Source organism: Sturnus vulgaris, chromosome Z (genome assembly GCF_052056855.1).
Source record: "Sturnus vulgaris isolate bStuVul1 chromosome Z, bStuVul1.hap1, whole genome shotgun sequence".
NCBI lineage: Eukaryota > Metazoa > Chordata > Aves > Passeriformes > Sturnidae > Sturnus > Sturnus vulgaris.
The window spans coordinates 79,366,163-79,387,305 of record NC_142283.1 but is presented as its reverse complement, the minus strand read 5'-3'; the positions used below and the strand labels follow the sequence as shown (position 1 = coordinate 79,387,305).

Here is a 21,143-nt window from a genome sequence, read left to right as displayed (position 1 = left end):
TCCCATGGATTTACACTTTCCAACACAGTGTCAGACTCTCCCCCACCAAAACCATACACTGCAATGAGTTTTGTAGCTGCTTCGTGACTGAGGCGCCAGGACTGTTTGCTGGAAAACTCCACTTGAAAGATTCTTTCTTTTCCTTCCCAGTGCACCATTCCAGGGGCAGGCTTTTCCTAGAATTATTTCTCTAAGTGTTCTAATTAGCAAATCTGATCCTTAACCTCCCACTGATCTCAGCCTTATCCGATTAAACTGATGACCAATCCAAGAATGTTTAATCTAAAGTGAGGGGATTTGTAGTTAGTCGGTTTCCTAAGACCATGGCTTCTGTCCATTTTCTTCTAATCTATATATTTTCATTTGAGGTAAAAGGAAAAAAAAAATCCAGACTTTCTAAAAAAGTGTTTGTGTTTAGACCCTCATTTTGCACCTATGCATATGGAGTTTTATTTTACTAAAAAAATTACTGTTGATGACATCATTAGTCCTAAAAATAAAAGCAATTGCTCCAGTGTTCCAAGTACTACTGGGCTGAATTTCCCCTCACAGGTGCTTCTGTTTGTTGACAGGATTGATTTTGTTGCTCCCTTCTAAGAGTTTGAATTTGTTGTGGGAAATCCTCATGCCAGTGATCTTAGAGTTATATTCCAATCTAAATGGTAAACATTGTGAAGATGAATTTCTAAAAAAATTTTTGCTTTGAGGAAACAGCCTTAAGATGTATCAGGGGGGGTTTAGGTTGGGTATTAAGGAAAAATTTATTCACTGAAAGGGTTGTCCTTTCCCAGAGCTGTCTGGTCCTGCCCAGGGCAGTGTTGGATTCCCCATCCCTGGAGGGATTTAAAAGCTGTGTGGATGTGGCACTTGGAGACAAGTGGGTCAGTGGTGGCCTGGGCAGTGCTGGGGGCAACTTTGATGATATTTTCCAACCTTAACCATTCTGTGACTCTATTCTATGATTCTGCTATGCACTGGAGTGCAATACCAAGTTAGGGGGCCTCAGCCTCCAGGTAAATAATTTAACCTTCACAGCCCCTTAGCTAGTAAAGCACCTTTGGGGACCTAAAATGATCCTTCTGACCCACACCCCTGAAATATCAAGTCCTCCAACTCCTTTTTAAACAGTTTCTGTTTCAATATATGTGAAATTAATTTTCATGGTCTACTTCTGAGAACATGGAGAGTGAGGGCCTTAAGTCACTGAGGTGTATTTGTTTTGAGACCTAGACTGTTTCATCATCTCATTCCAAATCTGGAAAAAGCCCAACTGCTGGTAACAAAATGGGCCTGACCACCTGAAGGCAGTCTTCCATGGCAAGACAAAGAGAAACTTCAGAAAGGTGTTAATCTGTGCCTAACAATTCGCCTGTCATGGGGTTCTTGCACTCTGAAGGAGAGGGAAACAATCAAGAAATAACCAAGCAATAATCTTTTCAATGCACAGCCCTGCCTCCTCGTGGGTAGCATCTTTCTTAGCAGGTGAATTATGCCCAGCTATGGCCAAACTCTGTGTCAATTCCTTTGCACTTAGTGTCAAGATTCAAAAGATTAGATAATTATCAACACCAGTGTTCTTTGTACTGTTTATATTTCACAGTAAGAGAAAAAACACAGTAGAACCAAACAGAACCTGCAGCAGTCCCAGAGGATCAGATAAAGGATATTGCATTGTTGCATTTCCCCAGATTTGAGCACTTGACATGAAACTGGGAGTTTGGAGGGAATTATGCACATCAGACACCAACAATGAGAGTGGCTTAGGAAGTGGCAGTCAGGCAGTTCATCTGAGTAAAAAGCAGATAGTTTTTTTTTTAACTTTACTGTTTTATTTATGCTTTTTTTAAAATTATTTTTTTTCCTGCAAATTATTTTTTTGATAGTATTTACTTACTTTATGTGTATGTGTATTTCATGTCAGAATTGTAAACACAGTGACATCTCTTTCCTGGCACTGGGAGGGAGGCAGTCCAGGAAAATACCCCAAAATTTCTGCCCAGCATGTTTCTTATGAGTCTGGTATCACCTGTGTATCAGAAACAACAGTGAAAAAAGGGCGCTTGAAAAAGAAGGGTTATCTGAATAGTAATTATTTGATCTAAAGAAAAAAAAAACCAAACAGAAAAAACCCCAGTTTCAATAATAAGATAAATGAGTTCTGTTAGCAAAGACAGTATTTTGAAGGATAATGGGAAAAAGCATAATATGCATGTTCTGACTGACTTACATGTCAAATTTCCAAATAGCTGTTATTTTCTGAGGCTTGATGGGAAGAGTAAATTCGCTGGATAGTATAAAATTTAGAATTAATTCTGAATGATGTGCAAAATCTTTCTAAATGGCTGGGACACGGCCTTCATCTTTTGTTGTTTTTCACTTCTGTACATATGATTTCTTTATGGTACTGCCAAAATGTCTCTGTTGCTCAGCAACAGCAGGCTGGAATAGCACCAGTCAGAGGAAATCTGCTGATTTACACTGGACATAAATTGTGTTCTCTTGCTGGAGTGCATTTTTTGACATAAGGGGGAAAGCAGCCTTTGTAGATTTGCCTCTCTGGGGCACTCATGGGTGGGAAGATCTCAGTTCACACATTAAAATGCCTTTTTGCACCACAGCTTGATAAATCCTAGAAGCAGAGGATGGTTTGGGTTGTGTTGGACACCCAAAGGTCATCAGTCCAACCCCCTGCAATGAGCAGGGACATTTTCCACTACCCCAAGTGGCTCAGAGACCTGTCCAGCTGGACCTTGGCTTTTTCCAGGGACAGGGTAACCACCATATCTCTGGCTGTGGTGAGAAGTGCCAGTGCCTCACCACCCTACCCATGAAAAATTTCTTCTTTTTATCTCATCAGAATCAATCCTCTTTTAGTTTAAAGCCATCAACCCTTTTCCCATCAAAACGGGCCCTGATGAAAAGTTTGTCCACATTTTTCTTAAAGAGATCTTTGGGTACTGAGAGGCTGCAAAAAATCTCTCCCTGGAGCCTTCTCTTCTCCAGGTGAGCACCCCCAGCTCTCCCAGCCTGGCTCCAGAGCAGAGGAGCTCCAAAGCCCAGGATATCTCCACGTCCCTCTGTGCCTGCTCCAGGTATATTCTAGACAGAGCAGGACCTCCTCTAACCCCAGTCCGGGGTCCAGCAGACTGGGAATGAATCACTGCCTGCTCTGGGGAGGTTTTTGTAGCTCTCTGTTGTCCCAGTGCTGTGCCTCGGGCAGGCCGTGCCTCCTGTGTAGAACCAGACTTTGCACTTGAAGGTTTAGGAATGTTTGATGCCACAAAATGCCAAGGGACTGAGGGAGCTGGGGCTGTTCATCCTGGAGAAGGCTCTGAGCAGAGCTTAGAGCTCCTTTGAGTGCCTAAATGGGCTCCAAGAGAGCTGGAGGAGGATTTTGGCTAAATCTTGGGTGGCAGCACAGGGGGAATGGCTTCCAGTGCCAGAGGGCAGGGCTGGATGGGATCTTGGGAAGGAATTGCTGGCTGGGAGGGTGGGCAGGCCCTGGCACAGGGTGCCCAGAGCAGCTGTGGATGCCCCTGGATCCCTGGCAGTGTCCAAGGACAGGCTGGACAGGGCTTGGAAAAACCTGGGACAGTGGAAAGTGTCCCTGCCCATGGCAGGGGGTGGAACAAAGACCCTTCAACCCAAACGATTTTGTGATTCTGTGATAAGCACAAAGAGCAGAATTTAAAAGTTTCCTATGTATTTCCCACACACTGATTTAAAAATTTTCTCTTCCAGTGCTTTCTACACTACTTGTTTAAGAGGTAACCTATCTTTGGAAGAACTTAAGAAAGAGAGAGAAACTTACACCAAACTCAAAAAAGGATGAACGTTTGCTCTAGAAATTAACTCCACAGAATATTATGTAGGTATTTATTACGTAAATCATGGAAATGCTACATTTTACAGGTGAGTGTCAGACATACAGAAATACTGTTGAACATCTGAAAACCTAAAAGTTCACCAGAAGATACTGCCAACAGTTCAAGACAAATATTTTACACTCAGGTCTTTGTGATGTTTTAAAAAATAAGTGTTTTTGTTTTTTGTTTTTTTTTTTTTCCCTTCCCACACTCAAAAATCACGCTAGACTTTATTTCATCTGCTACAAGAAAAACAGGTTTTGATTTGATTTTCCTGGTGTGACGTTAAGGCATGTGGGCTCCTGTCAGCTGAAGGACCTGAGCACGTGGAATATTTTTGGTGAAGACACGAGCTTCAACATGAGACAGAGCATGCCAGCGAGGCAGGCAGAGAGGTGGCAGAGTGAATCCCTGTGGAGGTGATCCACACTGCTGGGAGCAGGGCCAGCTTCCCTCTTCCCCACCTGCACACCCTGGGCAGGGGTGGCACATGGCTGGCGTCCTGCAGAGCTCTGCTGGTCCTCAAACATCCCCTTCCCACTGTGGGGCAGAGAGAAATGGCAGAGCAGCAGCTTCACAGCATCATGGAATTGCTGCCAAAACCACCACTGACCCATGTCCCCAAGTGCCACCTCCACACAGCTTTTACTGCTACTGCCCCTAACAGCCTGTTTCTAGGCTTGATAACCATTTCTACAAAGATATTATCCCCAATATCCAATTTAAACCTCTTTGGCCCAGCCCGAGGCCTTTCCCCCTCCTCCTGTCCCTGTTCCCTGGGATAAGATCCCAAATCCCCCCCGGCTGTCCCCTCCTGTCAGGGAGTTGTGCAGAGCCACAAGGTCCCCCCTGAGCCTCCTGAGCTTCAGCAGCAGGCTGGGACAGTGCAGGGGACAGAGCAGCATTTTGCTGTTTGATATTCGTGGGCTGAGGGAGAAGTAGGGAGAGAAGAAGATCAGCTCAAATTAGTTCTATTTGTGCATTGACTGAACAGAGCTATTTTATTGCATGGGAAAGGGACAGCAATGACTTTCGTGCTGTCCCCCCCTTTGCTAACCCATCACCAAGTTCAAGTATTAAGAGAAATCATGAGATTAACACAAAAATCACAAAAAATCATGTCCATCTTGTGTTTGTTGATTGCTAATGAACATCTCTCTCCACGGGGTTTGAGAGGTCCTCCAGGTAAAATTCTTCACAACCTATTTTCTATTTGGCAAAGAGTGCTCTTCATTCTATTTCTCTGCTACAAGGAAACTCTCTAGGATGCCTCCTATTGCTGTCAAAAGCTGTTTAGCCATTAATTTGAAGTCCCCTCATGTGCTGAAAGATGCTCTTTATTTCTTTATGTCTGATTTCAGTGTCTTCAATTTCACAAAGAGATTTTTCTTTTCAGCTTATAAGTCATTTTCCCATTGCTTATAATTCAAGTTTCAGACATATGTGCTTTAAAATCACAACAGATTGATCTTGGGAAAGGATCTTCCAGCACAGCACAGTCCTATCTAATAGAAATCTTCTTAATAGAGCAAACATGATGTGGTGGGAAAAGTCTCTCCACACAGAAGGTGGTGTTGAGCATTGTAGTACACAAATCACAGTCTGCTGGGCAAACACCTCGTGCTCTTGCCTTAAAATCTGCTGAGTTTCTCTCTTCCTGGGTCTCTATGGCTCACAGCAAGACCTCTCATGTTTCTTCATCATCAGATAATAAGCTCGGTTGGCTTCTGGGTAGGTGACTTTGGAGAGTGGCAGCTTGCAGATCCCAGAGCTGTTCGTGGTCATCAGCAGGAAGATCAGGGCAGACAAGCAAAAAGGCCAGGTTCCTGATGGCACCCCAAACTGCAAAGAAAAATAACAAACTACCTATTTGCTGTGTGTTTTTTGGGAGGACAAGAGGTAGGAGAGGGTGGAGATGAGACAGGAGAGTGGATACCAGAAACATTCAGCTTTTCCCTGGGCTGTTGTACTGACTGACTTTTGGCAACTGAGAAAAGAAGTTAACCCAAATTTAATATTTCTTTACACATGTGCAGGGCCCTTTTCCCAATTGCTTCAGGCATGAAGTAAATATCTGAAAGAGGGGAGATATCCTAGCAGCCTGCCAGTGCCTAAAGTGGGTCCAGGAGAGCTGGAGAGGGATTTTGGGCAACGGCCTGGACAGCACACAGGCAATGGCTTCCAGTGCCAGAGGGCAGGGCTGGATGGGATATTGGGAAGGAATTCCTGGCTGTGAGGGTGGGCAGGCCCTGGCACAGGATGGCCAGAGCAGCTGTGGATGCCCCATTCCTGGAAGTGTTTAAGGATAGATGGGGCTTGGAGCAACCTGGACAGTGGAAGGTGTCCCTGCCCATGGCAGGGGATGGAACTTGATGAGTTTTAAGGTGTCTTTCAACCCAAACCATTCCACGATTCTGTGATCTCATAAGTGTCAAGAGCTGAGCTGTGGAAGTTCATGCAAACTCCAAGGATGGAAAATGGCAAATGATGATTCCAAGTCACCTGTCCCAGTGGGAATCACACTGACCCCCTGGGCAGATAGTAACCCCTCTCCCAGACTGTTTCTGCCTTTGGCTGAATTTTTTTCCACATCTTGGTGTTTTGTCTGACAAGCCAGGGACAAATTCAGTATATGGAAACCAGCCCTTAGCTGATACACTACTTACCACAGACAACATGTGAGTCACTGCTGCTCCCAGGTATGCAGTGAAGAGTGCTGTGAAAAAGAAAGGCAGTTCCTGGTGAGTTCAGTTGCTCATGGAGTAGAACATCAATGAGAAATACCTCTCCTTGTGCCTTGGCTAGCTCAACCAATGATTGTGACCCTGTCTGGACAGTACCCTGCTCAACCCCTTCCTGTGCCCCCTCCAACAACCTGGAGCTTAGGAGAGGGGCAAAACCAACCAACCAACCAACCAACCAACCAACCAACCAACCAACCAACCAACCAATCAAACAAATAAACAAAACTGGAGTGATGAAAAATATGCTATGGTATCAAGGGCTTTTGAAAAATGCACTGACATGGAAAGTATGTAGCTTGATGGATAGAGTTAAATAGGAAAATAACCCTTCCACCCTCATCTGTCCTGCCTCCAGGGCTTGAAGGTGGGTCAATGACATACAGAGCTAAACCTTTCTTTTATGAGCACTGAATGAGCAATAGTTTCATTCCCAGCTCACTCCAATATTGAAATTTCATATGGAATTGCCTTATAAATAATTCTTGAATCCCGCTGTGTTGCCCAGCTCATGCCTTTGATCCATTTCAAGAGAATGGGGAATGTGTGCTGTCTAACTACAGCAGAGCTCCACTCTCCTCAAAGATTAGGCATATCCTTCTTCAAAGAAGGAATTTGAGTTGGTATTTATGGCTGGAAAAAACCAACAAGATTCATCCAGCAACGAGCAAACAAACACAATCAAGGACTCAAAAGAAAGCATCTGGTTTCAAAGACCTTAGTTAACATGTGCCCACTGATCACAGCTCTTGCTTTAAATACAACCCTTGGCCAAAAATGAAAGCACGGGGTGCTTTAAAGCTGTGGCTCCATCACTCAGCTCCCCTCGTCAGCCTCACCCACACCCACCTGCCTGCCTGGAGGTGCCCATCTGCCTCCAGCCCTGCCCAGCTGCAAAGGCATCCTGCCTCACCTCGAGGAGAGGTGAAAACCCTCTGGGTACCTACCACAGGCCATGGCCAGGAGGTGTGACTGCCAGGTGAGAGCCAAGAACATGCCCCCGATGGCAGCACAGGACAGAGAGCTGTTGTAGCCCCACAGCCCCAGGTAGATCTGGTTAAACGGTGTTGCTAAGCTCAGCCCTGGAAAATAAAATCAAGAGAAGTGTCGTTCCTTGGACCAAGAGATGCAGAACTGGCGTGGATCCAGGTTTTCAAAGGCTCCAGCCAGCGTTTGTGCATGGAGCTGCTTGTAGGTTGTGTTGCTGTGGTCTAAGGGAATCGCGGCAGAATTTTCCTGCTGAGCTGAATTTGGTGATTTGATTTCCACAGAACACACATGAGTGAATGAGCCTACATGTGAACCTTAAATGCATCCCTGGGGCCTGCACATTCAGGCTGATGGCTACAACTTTCACTGATCTGCCCCTAAACCCACCAGGATACACCCAGAAATTAGATATTTCATGGTAAAAATGAATCTCAGCACAACAGACACTTCTTTCTTCTGAAGGCTTCCACCATTACAAAGCAAGGTAAGAGAATGGGGAAGTCAATCAAAAGAATTCTTAAAACAGAAGTCTATTTTGTTCCCAAGCAGCCATTCTCCAGTGGGTGAAACACTTGTGACTTTAAGTGCTCCACTTATTGTAGCTCCTGTTTTATTCTCCATGCTTTTATATATAAATCTGTGGCACAAGCCAAATCATTACCTGCCAGCATCCCCACTGCTGAGCCGATCACTGCATGGACACAAATGAGTGGAGAGGAGATAAATAAACCAATCAGGAAAATTCCCCCAGTCCAGGGATTGTCACAGCCATAAACCTGGCCCACGCCCACTGGAATGGATTGCAGGAGCTGTAGAAATTAACAAAACAGACCAAACCAAACAAGACAATTTGTTATCAGCTTTGTAAGGTTTTTTTTTTTTTTTTTTTTTTTTAAATCAATTTTTCCTGGCCAGTCTCATGTTTGGCATTTGTTGGATGCAGTCTTTCTTTCTAAGTGGAACATTTGGGAGACAGCAGGGCATTTCCACAGGGTTTCCTCTTCAATGGAAATAAGTCATGGCTTGCTCCCTGGCCCCAGCTCCTCTGCCAGGTTTTTGCTCTAAGATCAAAACTAAAGATTTTGTGAAAGGGTTTAATCATCCTCTTTGCATGTGCTGCTGACTTGACCAGTTTTACATATCCATAGGGACCATGAGAGTGAACCTAGGGGATGGTTCCCTTGGGATTCACTAGAAATATGACAAGAGTTGCTGGGCTGGTGGGACAAAGCCCAGCTTAGTCACGGCTTAGAGATGGTTTTGAGGCACTTTTCCATATACAATCCCCATAAAACTATGTGCCATGGTAAATATTCTTTGAGAAATGTCACTTGTGGGTTTCTATTTAGTGTCAATTAACTTCCTTTTCTTAATCACTCCCTGGGAACCCCTTAAAATAATCTGCTGAACTGAACAGAAGATAGTTACTCCGGTATCTGTATTGTTTATGGTGTAATCCAGGAGAATAAAATGTTCATTTGGAAAGGTCCCACTTGAATATAAATTAAAAATACGTGAATGTGTACCTGCACTCAAGTTTTTACCCATTCTACTACAGTAATATCTGCTTGCTCATGTCTAATCAGAAAGATGTAATTTTATAAACAGACTGTATCTGAAAAATTAAAATTACCCTGTGAGTTAACTGGAATTCTCAGCACCACTTTAGCTTTGGGGAGATGATCAGTATATGCATAGAAATGGAAATGGATAATTAGATTCAAGAGAGTGTTTGAAGATTATAATCGATACACTTGGATCCAAATGCACATGAAAAGATTCTTATTTTCAAGCTGTCAAACATGTACATTCCTAGAGTAAACCCTTATATTTTGGATAATTGTTCTCCTATAAATCACATTTTGTACTGCCAGGCCATAATGGAGTAACAAAGGACCTGGAGCTGCTGGAGCCAGCCGAGAGGAGGCCACGGAGATGCTGCAGGGCTGGAGCCCCTCTGCTCTGGAGCCAGCCTGGCACAGCTGGGGCTGCTCAGCTGCACAAGAGAAGGCTCCAGGGAGAGCTCAGAGCCCCTGCCAGGGCCTGAAGGGGCTCCAGGAGAGCTGCAGAGGGACTGGGGACAAGGCAGGCAGGGACAGCACACAGGCAATGGCTTCCAGTGCCAGAGGGCAGGGCTGGATGGGATCTTGGGAAGGAATTGCTGGCTGGGAGGGTGGGCAGGCCCTGGCACAGGGTGCCCAGAGCAGCTGTGGCTGTCCCTGGATCCCTGGCAGTGTCCAAGGGCAGACTGGACACTGGGCTTGGAGCAGCCTGGGACAGTGGAAGGTGTCCCTGACCATGGCAGGGACTGGATGGTCATTTAAGGTCCCATCAAACCCAAAGCATAGGAATTAATAAAGGAAGATAATATATTTCTGTAGTGTTTTTAATTGTAAATGAATGAGAGTTTTAACCTTAAGACACCCTACCATTGTGATTTCAGCATCTGCCCAGGTGATGTTCGGTGTTGCTGTTGCAGGATTAATGACAGTTGTAGGGAAGAAGAGGTTGTGTGGTCCTGAAGCAGCCAGATAGAGGGTCAAGGCCAAGTTGAAAGGCAAGGTGAGAATAGGCAGGTCCCACTTAGAGAAAACTGTGCTTAAAGCACTAGTGAAAATAGGGCTGAAAGAAGAAAAACAATGGTCTCACTAGAAGCTTGGCATTTAGGCAAAATTCACACCAGAACAACATCCAACCATAAACCCAGCTGCAGAAAATTTGGTCTATTTAAAATAAACAAAAAAACTAAAAAAAAAAAAAAAAAAAAAAAAAAAAAAACAAAAAAAAAAAAACAAAAAAAAAAAAACCCAAACCAAAAAAAACCCATTCTCCTCCTTCTATCTGTTTCATTTCCCCAATCTTTCTGATCAAATCAGAGACAAGAAAAGGTCACTCCATAAATTTCCTACCCCTCCAAAGGCAATTATCAATGCACAGCCTCCTGTCATGTTATGTTAATATGTATGGTGAATTCGGTGAGCAAGAAGGAGACAGGATGCAGTGCTTTAATGGAGTTATTCCCCAGCTCAGTGTTTACTTTACCTTTTTAGCACCTGAAGTGGACTGAGTCTATGATACCCTGGGTCTGAGCGAGCTGTGAATTGTGAATGTGGCTGTGTGCCCTCCTTCAAGCTTGTGGATCAGCAGTAAAAGCTGACATCAAAGTGACTGTAACACCACACGAACTTCAGGCAGACAAATTACATGCGTGGTTTTAGCAACTAGACATTTTGGGGTCAAAGACCAGGTTTCAAAATTTTTTGCTGGCCAAATACCTAGCGGATTATGGTGCCATATATACGAGTAAAATATTATTAGTTGTTTGTTTTGATTAGTGTCAACCATCATGTCTTGGGACCACTGAACAGCTTCTGTGCTTGGAGGAGTAAATTTTCATGACATTTTTATATGGTGACTTAAATGGATGAAACACTTGTGGTTGATGATGGTAGGAAATGGTGAAAATAATGTTCCTCTTGAAACAGAAATGAATTGATGCATCACAGCAATATGACTCACATTCAGAATATTGAATTACACGTGATCAGCCACTGATTTTTGTTTTCCCCACTGGGATTATTTGTGATTATTTATGTGGGTATTTTTATTTGTTTCTGGATTACATCTGAGTTTAGAAGCGTAAATAATGCAGATTTAACAGTACATGTGTGTTCCTCTGCTGTCTGCATAGAAACGCAGCAGCTCAGTCTCACTTGTGGGGACTCTGGGGCTGGAAGGAGAAGCAGAGGAGCCCTCTGACTTACCAGGTCATGGACACCAGTGCCACTGGCAGGAGGAGCCACCAGTTGTAGTCTCCATCAGCAGAGAACACAGCCATCAGCAGTCCCACCAAGACCCCGTTGTAGCCGTACAGGCCTGCTGCTATGGCTGATCTGTGTGGAGGGAACAGCTGTCTTGAAGTCTTCTTTCCTTCCTCAGGATGCTTTGCTCACATCAGCCCTCCCTCCCCAGCCAGCTGTGGCCCCCTTTTTAGGGATGACCTGCCGGAACTCACCCACCCATATTAGATTTTTTTTTTCCAGTGTCCCTCTGCACCAAGTGCAGCTGCTGGGAGGATCTGTCTGCTCCTACCAGACCAGATCAAGGCTGGATCACACAATCATAGAAGGTTTGGGTTGGAAAGAACCTTAAAGACGACCTTGTTCCAACCCTATGCAGGGCAGGGACACCCCACACTAAATCCAGGCTTCTCATCCACATCAAACATCCAAGACATAAATCAGCACTGAAATGGCTGAAATGGGGAAAAGGATGGACTTACCTGTCCTGACCCAGAATAAGTGCTGTTAAAGTTGAGACAAGTGTTCCCACACATCCAGTGAGTGTCCACCAGGGGTTGTGCAGCAGGAGGCCAGTCAGAATGACCAGCCCACTGAGGGGATTGTTGACAAACATCACCTGGGATATCCCACGCAGCACCCAGTCAAGCAGCTGGATCGGGAGAGGTTTGTCTGGAAAAGATTAAATTCAGCAATAAAACAAGCCCCCTAAAGTCTGCAGATGGTACTGATTTGGGAGGTATTTTTGAAACTCAGGAAAAGTTTTGGCAGTGGGACTTGGCACCACGACTGAAGCAATGAATCAACAGGACTGTAAAGCCTGACAGGGATTTATTATGGTCCACAGTGAAGTCTTACAGCTGGAAAACTGAGATGAACAGTGAGGTTGCCAGAACCCTGTGTTATAAAGTACCCTGGACCAGATTCATATGAACCAGCTAATTTATGATGTCTGTGGCTCAGATGGCAAATCATGTGTGCATCCCACTGCTGATTTATTACAGGGACCAAACACACCTAACTATGTGTAATTTAACTTCACAGTGGCATTAGGCTTGACAGAAACTGCTCAGCTGAAAGGACATGGAGTGCTAAGAAGAATGGCAGAGTACAGAAAAACCATCCAGGACTGTGTTCTGAGGGACTAAATTCACTTTGTACATGGCATGCTGGGAGGTAAATGTCATCTCAGACATCCCCAAGATTTAAGCAGTACGTGGATCTCTGCACAAAGCTGATTTTTTTCCCCCTACAAAACGGACATAAATCAGGGTAGAGGTATTTTCTATACTACTCTAACTTGAATCACATCACTGAGAAGTTAGTTATTACCCCTTTGATGTACTTTTTATTTGGAATCCGCTGTCATTAGTCATGATGAAGTAGGTTACCTTTCAGCCAGGTTCCAAAATCCTTCATGTCTCCAGTGAGGTAACCCACAGCTCTGCAGAAACTCTTCCCACCCGTGCTCAGTGGATTCTGCTTCATTGGCATTCTTTCTCCCTTGGTGTCTATTTTGACATCAACACAGTTTTCCATGTTGGTGTTCTGAATCTTTGGTAAAATTCAAGAGAAAAGGAAAAAAACCAGAGTTCATTACAATGTCTCTTTCTGATCCCCATTTATTCTCTTTACCACATAACTGCTCACCACATGTTACTTTGGAACCAGAAAGAGGAAAATCCTTACTCTGAACACCTGATTCTTTTGTCTCACGAGCACATTCCCTCTTCACATGCTCTTTCCTCCCAGGCTTCCATGCAGTTACAAGATGTTTCATTTATTAAGCTTCTCTGCTGCTTAACCCATATTTCCAGTTTGAATTCATCCATCAGCTATCAATAATAGGCCCCTAAATTAAGTTTCATAATTCACCTATTGGGATCAGTTCAACCTTTCTCATGAGCACAGGCTTAGCCTGGGGTTGTCCATAGTGCATTATTCCATCACTCACATGCATTCATATACTGCTTTTTCTCATTTGAACTGCACTTTAAGCTGACCAATCTTTAGAAGCACCCAGCATTGACTCTAGAGTTTGATGACCAAATTCACAGTTCTTGCTTTCCACTCTGCCTTAGTCATGTTGCTTTCTTCTCTGCTGAGGCAATACTGGGGACTGCATGCTGGAAGCTGTAGGAAGAAATCCTCAGAGACTAATGAAAATACACTTATTAAATTTAGCAGGTGCTATAAAAAGTTTAAATAAGGTAGGGGACTGTTATAGGCCCAGCAAAGGTGTTTTGGCCTAAATAAGGTGTTTGGGGTGCAGGACTGGGAGATGGGGTCCCCTTTGGGACACCCACCCTTTGCACAGGGAGCTGCTGGAATAATCTTTGGCACCTCATCCAGCCTAGACAGCATTATTCAGGCATGTGGTTTAGAGGCTTACACCTAACAGTAAAAAACAATGCCTATTGCCAATTCACTGTCTGTCTAAGAGCCAATTCTGAATATGAAGTCAGCAAATAAATAAAAATCCCTGCTCCTGGAGCACACTCTGTTTCCTGAACTAATTCTTAGTAATTATCAAACAAACACCAGACAAAGTGTGTTGTATGAATACAAAACCAGAGGTTCTTCAGGTCACACTGGTGAGTACCAGCCTGTGCAAGACATAATGAATTTAGATTAAGAGTTGATAGTCTAAATACGATGATACAGACACATAGGTCTTGTGTTAGTCTTTTACTCACTCAAAACTTTATTAAAAGCCTAGTGGGCAGCTGGGGGAGAGAACTCATAGTTCAGAAAGATAGGTGCTGAGTACTGAAGCTCCTTCACCCCTGGGCATTGCACTTCCAGACCCTCCAGTGTGGTTAAGTACCTCTGAGTCTCTGTAGGGAAATGCCTGGTTATTGCACCATTGGTTAATCCTGGCCAGGTTCTCACTTTTATGGTACTGGAGGGCTGGTGGTGACCTTTCAGGAAGCAGCAAATACTTGCACAAATAAGAAATGGACATTTTCTACCTTCTGGAAGAGCCCAGCTAATAAAAGGATAGGTCCCATATGAGAAGCTGATTATAGGACCAGTATATACAGAAAAATATTGAGTTTGGCTTTGTGTAGGACATGAAGGTAAGGACCTGGAATAAAAAGGCTAGGGAAGAAAAGGAGGGAAGAGTGGTTCTGGAGGTGGTATCTTGATAGAGGAAGGCTTTTTTTGGGTTTGTTATAATTCATTACCTTAATCCCTTAAATTCACTTTTTTCATACTTTATTCTGGAATAAGTGAGTTGAATGTACTTTCAGCTAAATAAAAATTTCCAGCCAAAATAAATGCTCTCCATTTGGTGAAAGTGCATTTATATTTTGCTTTTACAGGATCTCTCTCTTCATGCAGCTTGGGCTTTCCCTGTTGCTAACCCGTGAAATGATGTGCTGCTGCAGTGCAGAGAGGTGCTGTGAGATCCTTGGCATGCCCTAGGTGCTCCCCTGTGTGCTGAGTGAGGTTGCACTCAGGAGTCTGCAGAACGGGTTGTAGCATGCATCTGAAATACAGGAGTCACTGTCCGGTCCACTCATAGAGTGGAGATAAAAGTGGATGAAGAAGAGGAATTCACCCAAAAATTGTTGCATTGCTTTGCCATATAAAGGCAAGTGTGAGCTCTCTGCTCTGGGTTTCCATGGGCAGAAATGAAGCCAGCTCACTGCAGCTGGCAGGGCAAAAAGACTCAGTGACCTGGTGAATCACTTGTACTAACCTGTCTTGAACTTGACACTCAGTGAATACCCAGCACAGTGGAGTATTCAGGGTCACAGAGACTGCAGAGTGATCCTGGTTACCTTCCCTCCAGCAGTGCTGCCCAAACTCGTGTTTGTTATGTCATAGAATCATAGAATACTCTGTGCTGGGAGGGACCTTTAAAGCTCATCTATTCCAACACCTCAGGCAGTCCCATTTGGTCTTGGGATGGGTCTCCAGAGAGGAACCACAGGGACTTCATCTGCTCAGTAGAGCATGTAGTAAGTGACAGGACAAGGGGCAGTGGCTTCAGACTGAGAGAGGGCAGGGTTAGATTAGACATTAGGAATAAATTGTTCCATGTCAGGATATCAGAGATTGCCCAGAGCAGCGATGGTTGAACCATCCCTGGCAGTGCCCAAGGCTAGATGGGGTTTGGAGCAATCTGGGATAGTGGAAGGTGTCCCTGCCCATGGCAGGGGGTGGGACTGGATGAGCTTTAAAGATCCCTTCCATCCCAAACAATTCTGTGATTATTTATGCTAAAGGAGAACAAAACCATTGTTGAACAACCTCCTCACCTGCAGAGCAGCCAGGTGGGAAATGAGCATGGGCCAAGAAAACCTTTGGTTCTGGATGGGGTCTTCATGACACAGCAAAGACCCAGATCCAGCCCCACTGGTTTCATGACCTCCCTGAATCCCACCCCAGGCACTGTGTGGGGGCTGCATCCTGTGTGAGGGGGTTTTGTTGTCACCAGAGCCCTGAGGCTTGTCCCATCTGCTCAGAAACAGAAAGTATGAAGGACTTGTACAACTTCTACTTAGTTGTCCAATAAGACCATAAAGAGGTAGTGAAACACTTGGAAACTGGCACCAGCATAAAAATTTTTTAGGCATTTTTAATGATTTTACAAAGCAGTCCCTAACATATATATGCATAGATTAATGATTTGTTAACACATGATGTTGCCTCAGGGAGTAGATGATAGCAGGTATTTAAGAAAGGAGAGAATACAAAAGGTGTCTTATCTCAGAATTGTGGATATGCTCAGAGAATTTTAACACAGAGATGTCTGAATAATAATGCAGACTGAAGTGTACATGTTCTGATGGGGATTTCATGTGTGCTTCAACTGCAGGTCTGCAGCAGTTCTATTGAAGACCTGCAGTTGAAGCATGCAAACAAATAGTTTTCACTGGAAGTGTTCTTTTTTCTTAGTGCACAAAGGAAGGAAAGAATTGCAAAAGGAGTGTTCTGCTGGAACAGACTGCTTGGCTTCTGCAGGGGGGCAGGTTTGGTAATTTTTTTTATTTTTTTTTTAATTCTTGCTTAGTCTGGGGAAATTTTTTTTTTTAAAGACTAAGTCCCGTTCTCAGACAGACAGCTTGGAGCACACTGCCTCATCTCACATAAACTCTGAGAGGTGTCCCAGCCCTGCAGTGCAGGCTCCCAGTACTGGTGTGTAACTGCTGAGATGCAGGAGCAGCAGCAGAACCCAGGCAGAGCCAGTCTGAATGCACTTTTCATCTCAGTGGAGCAAGTGCAAGGGATTTGTAGGGTGCTGTAAGTGCAGAGAAACTGTTCAAAACCATTTTCATGTGAGAGCTTCTCACGAAACAAAACAGAAAACATAAAAGATGTTTCTCTTTTATGAAGATGAAATCATCACAGGGCTGAGATGTTAATCTACCGTGTTTTTTTTAATCATCCTTTCAGAGTTAATAAATGCCCTGTAGCAAAGTACTGACGTTATGCAACCCCATGTGTCCCTAAATCAATTTTCCTTCCACTTGTGTACACTTCCTCCCTGTCACGCCATGCCCACGGCATCTCAGTCATGCCTTGCTAAAGCTGGGGCTGCACTCCTGCAGCATCTGGCCCTGCAAATACTCCTTCATCCACCTGCTGAGGAGGAGACAAGCCTGGCCACACGTTGGTTTTGTGCTGTGCATGGTAAGAGCAGTGTTGTGCTTGCAGTGGGACAGGGACAGAGTTTTTAGTTTGGCTGGTTTGTACTCCTGGGTAATGGGCGCTTCCAAAGCTGGACGTGGGGCTTCTACCTGTGAAAGTGCAGCAAAGTTATCTACTGCTTTCTCTTCTTTCTGGAATTTTCCTCTCTCCCTGCCAAAATTTCTCTGAGGGTTTAATTTATGGCGAGGTATTTGTTTGTGCAAGGACCCGAGGACCTGCTACTGCACAATTGCAGCCATTGTACCTTGCATTCTCTGAATTGTTGCTGTGAAGTCTGCGGGCAGCCAAGCGCTGTGTGCAGCCTGTTTTTAGAGGAATTCCTGCATCCAAGCACAATAGGAGGAAAGGGCCAGACTCTCAGCAGCTCTAATTCCAACACAGCCCGTGTAATGTTAGCAGGGGTGTAGTAAAGCTGGATTAATATTGTGTTAGGCATAGGAACACACACAAGCACAAGCACAGTCCTCGAAATAGGGCACAATGCACTTGACCCTGACTGGAAGAAAATAGTTCAGGTTCTCCCATAGAAAGTACATTTCAAAGTATTAGTTCAAAAGAAAGCTCACCCCTCAAGTTCAAATATTTTTAAGCTCACATGTAATTCAGATTTCGGAGACCTGTCTCTCAGGGACAGAGAAATACAGAGACACTATCACATCAATTGTGCATTATTACTATCTGGACATTTTCATTTGGCAGAATGGAAAGGCAGTAAAAGGAAATGTTAAAGAGTTCTAGTTATTTCTTTTTTTAAATGTTATTTATTTCTTTTCTCTTTTCCTCCAAGGTTCAGCCACCTGGGCTAAGCAGCACTAATAAATCCTCACCCTGCTAGAAACTTCTTGATAACTGATATTCTCGTGCTCCTTCTGAGCCTCAGCTGCTCTCCTTCAGCAGGAATGCTCAAATGCTCTTTGCCGGGTATTTTGAGGGAGAGGAAAGACCAGATAAGTCAGTAGCAGGGTGCATTAAAAGGAAAGAACAGAGTGTTCTTACCTCTCAGATGAGCTCAGGAGTAGCTGTAGGTTTGCTGGTTAGGCCAGAAAGTGGGGAAAAAGAAAATGTCCCACCGGCTTATATAGGCTAGCATGGCTCCTGTCCTGATATTACTGATTTGTTTCTCCTCCCACTTGGTGAGCTCCAAGTGAATGTTAAGAAGGTTCCCTGTTGAATTCTCCACCTTTCCTCTTGCTCTATCCTGGGTCTCTTGCCAATAATCTGTCCAAATGTCCTCTTTCTTGCTGTTTTTTTTTTTAATGATTTTATTTTTACTTTTTATTTTTATTTTTTCTTTTTCTTTTTTTAATTAACTAACCCTTAATTTTGTCCTTTCTCCTTTTCTACCACTTAAAAAACCAGAAGATTTTAAAATGGACTCTCAGTGTACCTGAGCTTGACCTCTGCAGCATTATCCTCCTTGTCCAATACAACTTAGCATTCTTCCCTATCAAAATTCTGACCTGGCAATGTGCAACACAGCATTTTGTGTTCAGCAGCCTGTCAAGTTGTACTGTTTCTGGGTAGCCTTCAGAAGCACTGTTCTGTTAATGAAATGCAGTGGTAGACCTGGTGACCTTAAATTGTTTAATTGTTTTTTTTTTTTTTTCAATTATTTGAGAAATTCAAGGGGTATTTTTCTTTCTTTTTCTTAAAAAAACAAAAAACAAACAAAAAACCCCCCTATCCTTCCCACCTCACTGGAGAAATCTGAAATACCAGAAGTGTATTTGAGAGGTTTATAAGGCTGTGAAAGTGCTGCAAATGACAGAGAAGAGGCTGGAGAGGGAAGTCTTGAATAGCAATGCAGGAGGAAGGGCAGAGAAGAAGATGATGAACTTAAGGGACCCTTTTAAGCTACTTTAAGCCATAGTAGAATTCACTTTAGGACTCTTTCACAGTGATGGCTGAGAGAATCAACCTTGCAAATTGAGCTGGGTGCTGGAGAGAATGGTTTATTGTTGAACCAGAGCCCATCTAGCTTTATGACTTTGCTTCCCCCAGCCCTGTGGAAACAGCCTCAGCATGCACATGAGCTGGAGGGATGCAATTCTCACTGCTCTCATTCCCGGGGTGCATCTCTTTTGATGGAGATGTTTTTAACAGCACACTGGCTTTTTTGTCTCCCCTAAGAGGTCGGCACCTGATATAAGCTGTCAGCTTAGCACTGCTGCAAGAGCTAGTCTTCCTCTGATCAAATAGGCAGCAGCCCTTGTGGGTGAGCCAGACACTGCTATCCCACGCCTTTGCACCCAGTAGAACGTGAAATTTTGCAGGGGAAGCTGCTTCACTGTAGTGCAGTTAACATATTTTCCTTTTACCATTAGTTTCTCACTGGGCTGCCTTTGCTTTCTGACTGATGAAACGAATCCTTGCATGTCCAAAGGAGGGAAATGCACTGGGTGATTTGGATGGGAGAGCCTCACAGGGATTCTGTTCAGACTGAGTTTTAAGCTTCACACCTCTCATATTTCAGGGATGCCTAGGTCTGGCTTCAAGTTATTTCAATCAACATCTTTTCAGCTCTCCCTCAAAGGGGTGCAGCACAGGGGGCAGGCAGGGCTCACTCCTGGGTATTTCTTTCGTCCAGGGAATCACAGACTCATCGAATATTCTGAGTTGGAAGGGACCCACAAGAATCAAGGAGTCCAACCCCTAGTGAATGGCCCATACAGGGGATAAACTCACAACCTCGGTGATATTAGCACCATGCTCTGACTAACTGAGATAATGTCAGGGTCACGGAATCCCAGGATGGGCTGGACTGGAAGAGGCTTTAAAGCCCGTCCCATTCCACCCCCTGCCTTGAGCAGGGACACCTTCCACTATCCCAGATTGCTCCAAGCCCTGCCCAACCCAGCCTGGAACACTTCCAGGGATGGGGCAGCCACAAGCAGGGGCTGTGCCAGGTTCTCCCCACCCGCACAGGGAACAACCTCTCCCAAGTATCTAATCTCGACTGCTCTCTGTCAGCATGAAGCCACTGCCCTGTCACCACATGTCCTTGCACAAAGGAGCCAGGTTCAGGACTGCTCTGTCTGATTCTGGTGCCTTAATGAGGTATTTGACAGGTTGGGGTGACACACAAACAAGGCAGTGGCTGGCAGGTCGGTGATGGATATCTTGGAGTGGAGCATTGTTTAGATTATCAGGGCTGGTTAATAAGTAACAGGATCACAGTCTGCTGATGCCCGTGTGGGAATGAGGTCCCTGGCAGCAGCCTGCTCTGGGCTGGAGGCAGAGCAGGGCAGGGAAGCCCTCCAGTGCCGTGTGACAGAATCACTGGATCCCAGGTGCAGCCAGCTATTGCAGGGGAGGATGCAGAAATGCCTGCCGGCAGCTGTGTGCCCTAGGCAAAGCCCTCCTGGCTGCCTGAGGACTGAGATTCCCTCTGTGTAGCGTTGATGTAGAAAGGTAGGAATGATAGAAAACCTCCCAGGTGTAACTCTGAGCCAGTTCTGGTGCCCATCACTAACTTCCAGTGCTGGCCACTCAAGGATGTAGGCATCCCTTGGTGTTCAGGGTGGGAAGACTGAATCTGCAATGGCCGTTCCTAGGCAGAAGGATTGTGGTGTGCCACCTGTTTGTCATGTGGCTGTCATGTATCACCTGCCTAGGAGTGGAACACCAGCCCTGGTGGACCAGGTAAAGGTGTGCAAATTGAACATTCAGTTAACACAGGGGCCCAGAGAGCTGCCTCTTGATTTTAGGTGTGTGTGAAGAGCACTTGTTGCTGAGGACAGGGCAGCTGGTGTTGGTGTCTGACAGCCAAGCTCTGTGTGATTTAAGAGCTCTAAATCTGTCACTTACATCATCAGCTCTCTGCTGGCAAGGATGCTTGATGTTCCTTCTGCTGTGCTCTCTGGGAAGGTATCCCTGAGGACATCCCTTGGACCAAGCCCAGTGCTTGACATGGTCAGAACAGGCGTTGGTCATTGGATCTCAGAAAAATGCTGAATGATCCCTGGCTGGTTTAGCTTGCTAGGCAGGAGTCTGCCTGCTGGGTACAAGGCTGGGTACAAAGCTTGAACTGGTCAGCTGCGCCAGGAAGGATTCTAATGGCCCTAATTCAGCTTCACACACGTTGG

General features: G+C 44.8%; 1 protein-coding gene across 1 annotated transcript; it reads right to left on the bottom strand.

Moving 5' to 3' along the window:
* Positions 1-4,848: 4,848 nt before the first annotated feature.
* Positions 4,849-18,180, bottom strand: SLC14A1 (solute carrier family 14 member 1 (Kidd blood group)). The gene is made up of 9 exons (XM_014894853.2): positions 18,055-18,180; positions 12,789-12,951; positions 11,880-12,069; positions 11,362-11,490; positions 10,027-10,219; positions 8,259-8,406; positions 7,555-7,689; positions 6,533-6,582; positions 4,849-5,708 (listed from the first exon to the last, which is right to left on the bottom strand). Exons 2-9 carry the CDS (start codon positions 12,934-12,936, stop codon positions 5,532-5,534), a joined length of 1,170 nt encoding a protein of 389 aa, XP_014750339.2. The 5' UTR covers positions 12,937-12,951; positions 18,055-18,180; the 3' UTR covers positions 4,849-5,531.
* Positions 18,181-21,143: the final 2,963 nt, after the last annotated feature.

Excerpts from the sequence above, each read along its gene's own strand:
- SLC14A1 (XM_014894853.2), bottom strand. The coding sequence starts at position 12,936 with ATGGAAAACTGTGTTGATGTCAAAATAGACACCAAGGGAGAAAGAATG. Across the intron at positions 11,491-11,879 it reads CTTATTCTGGGTCAGGACAG|ATCAGCCATAGCAGCAGGCC; the intron begins GTAAGTCCATCC and ends CCCTCCACACAG. Across the intron at positions 10,220-11,361 it reads GCACTGGTGTCCATGACCTG|CCCTATTTTCACTAGTGCTT; the intron begins GTAAGTCAGAGG and ends TTCTTCTTTCAG.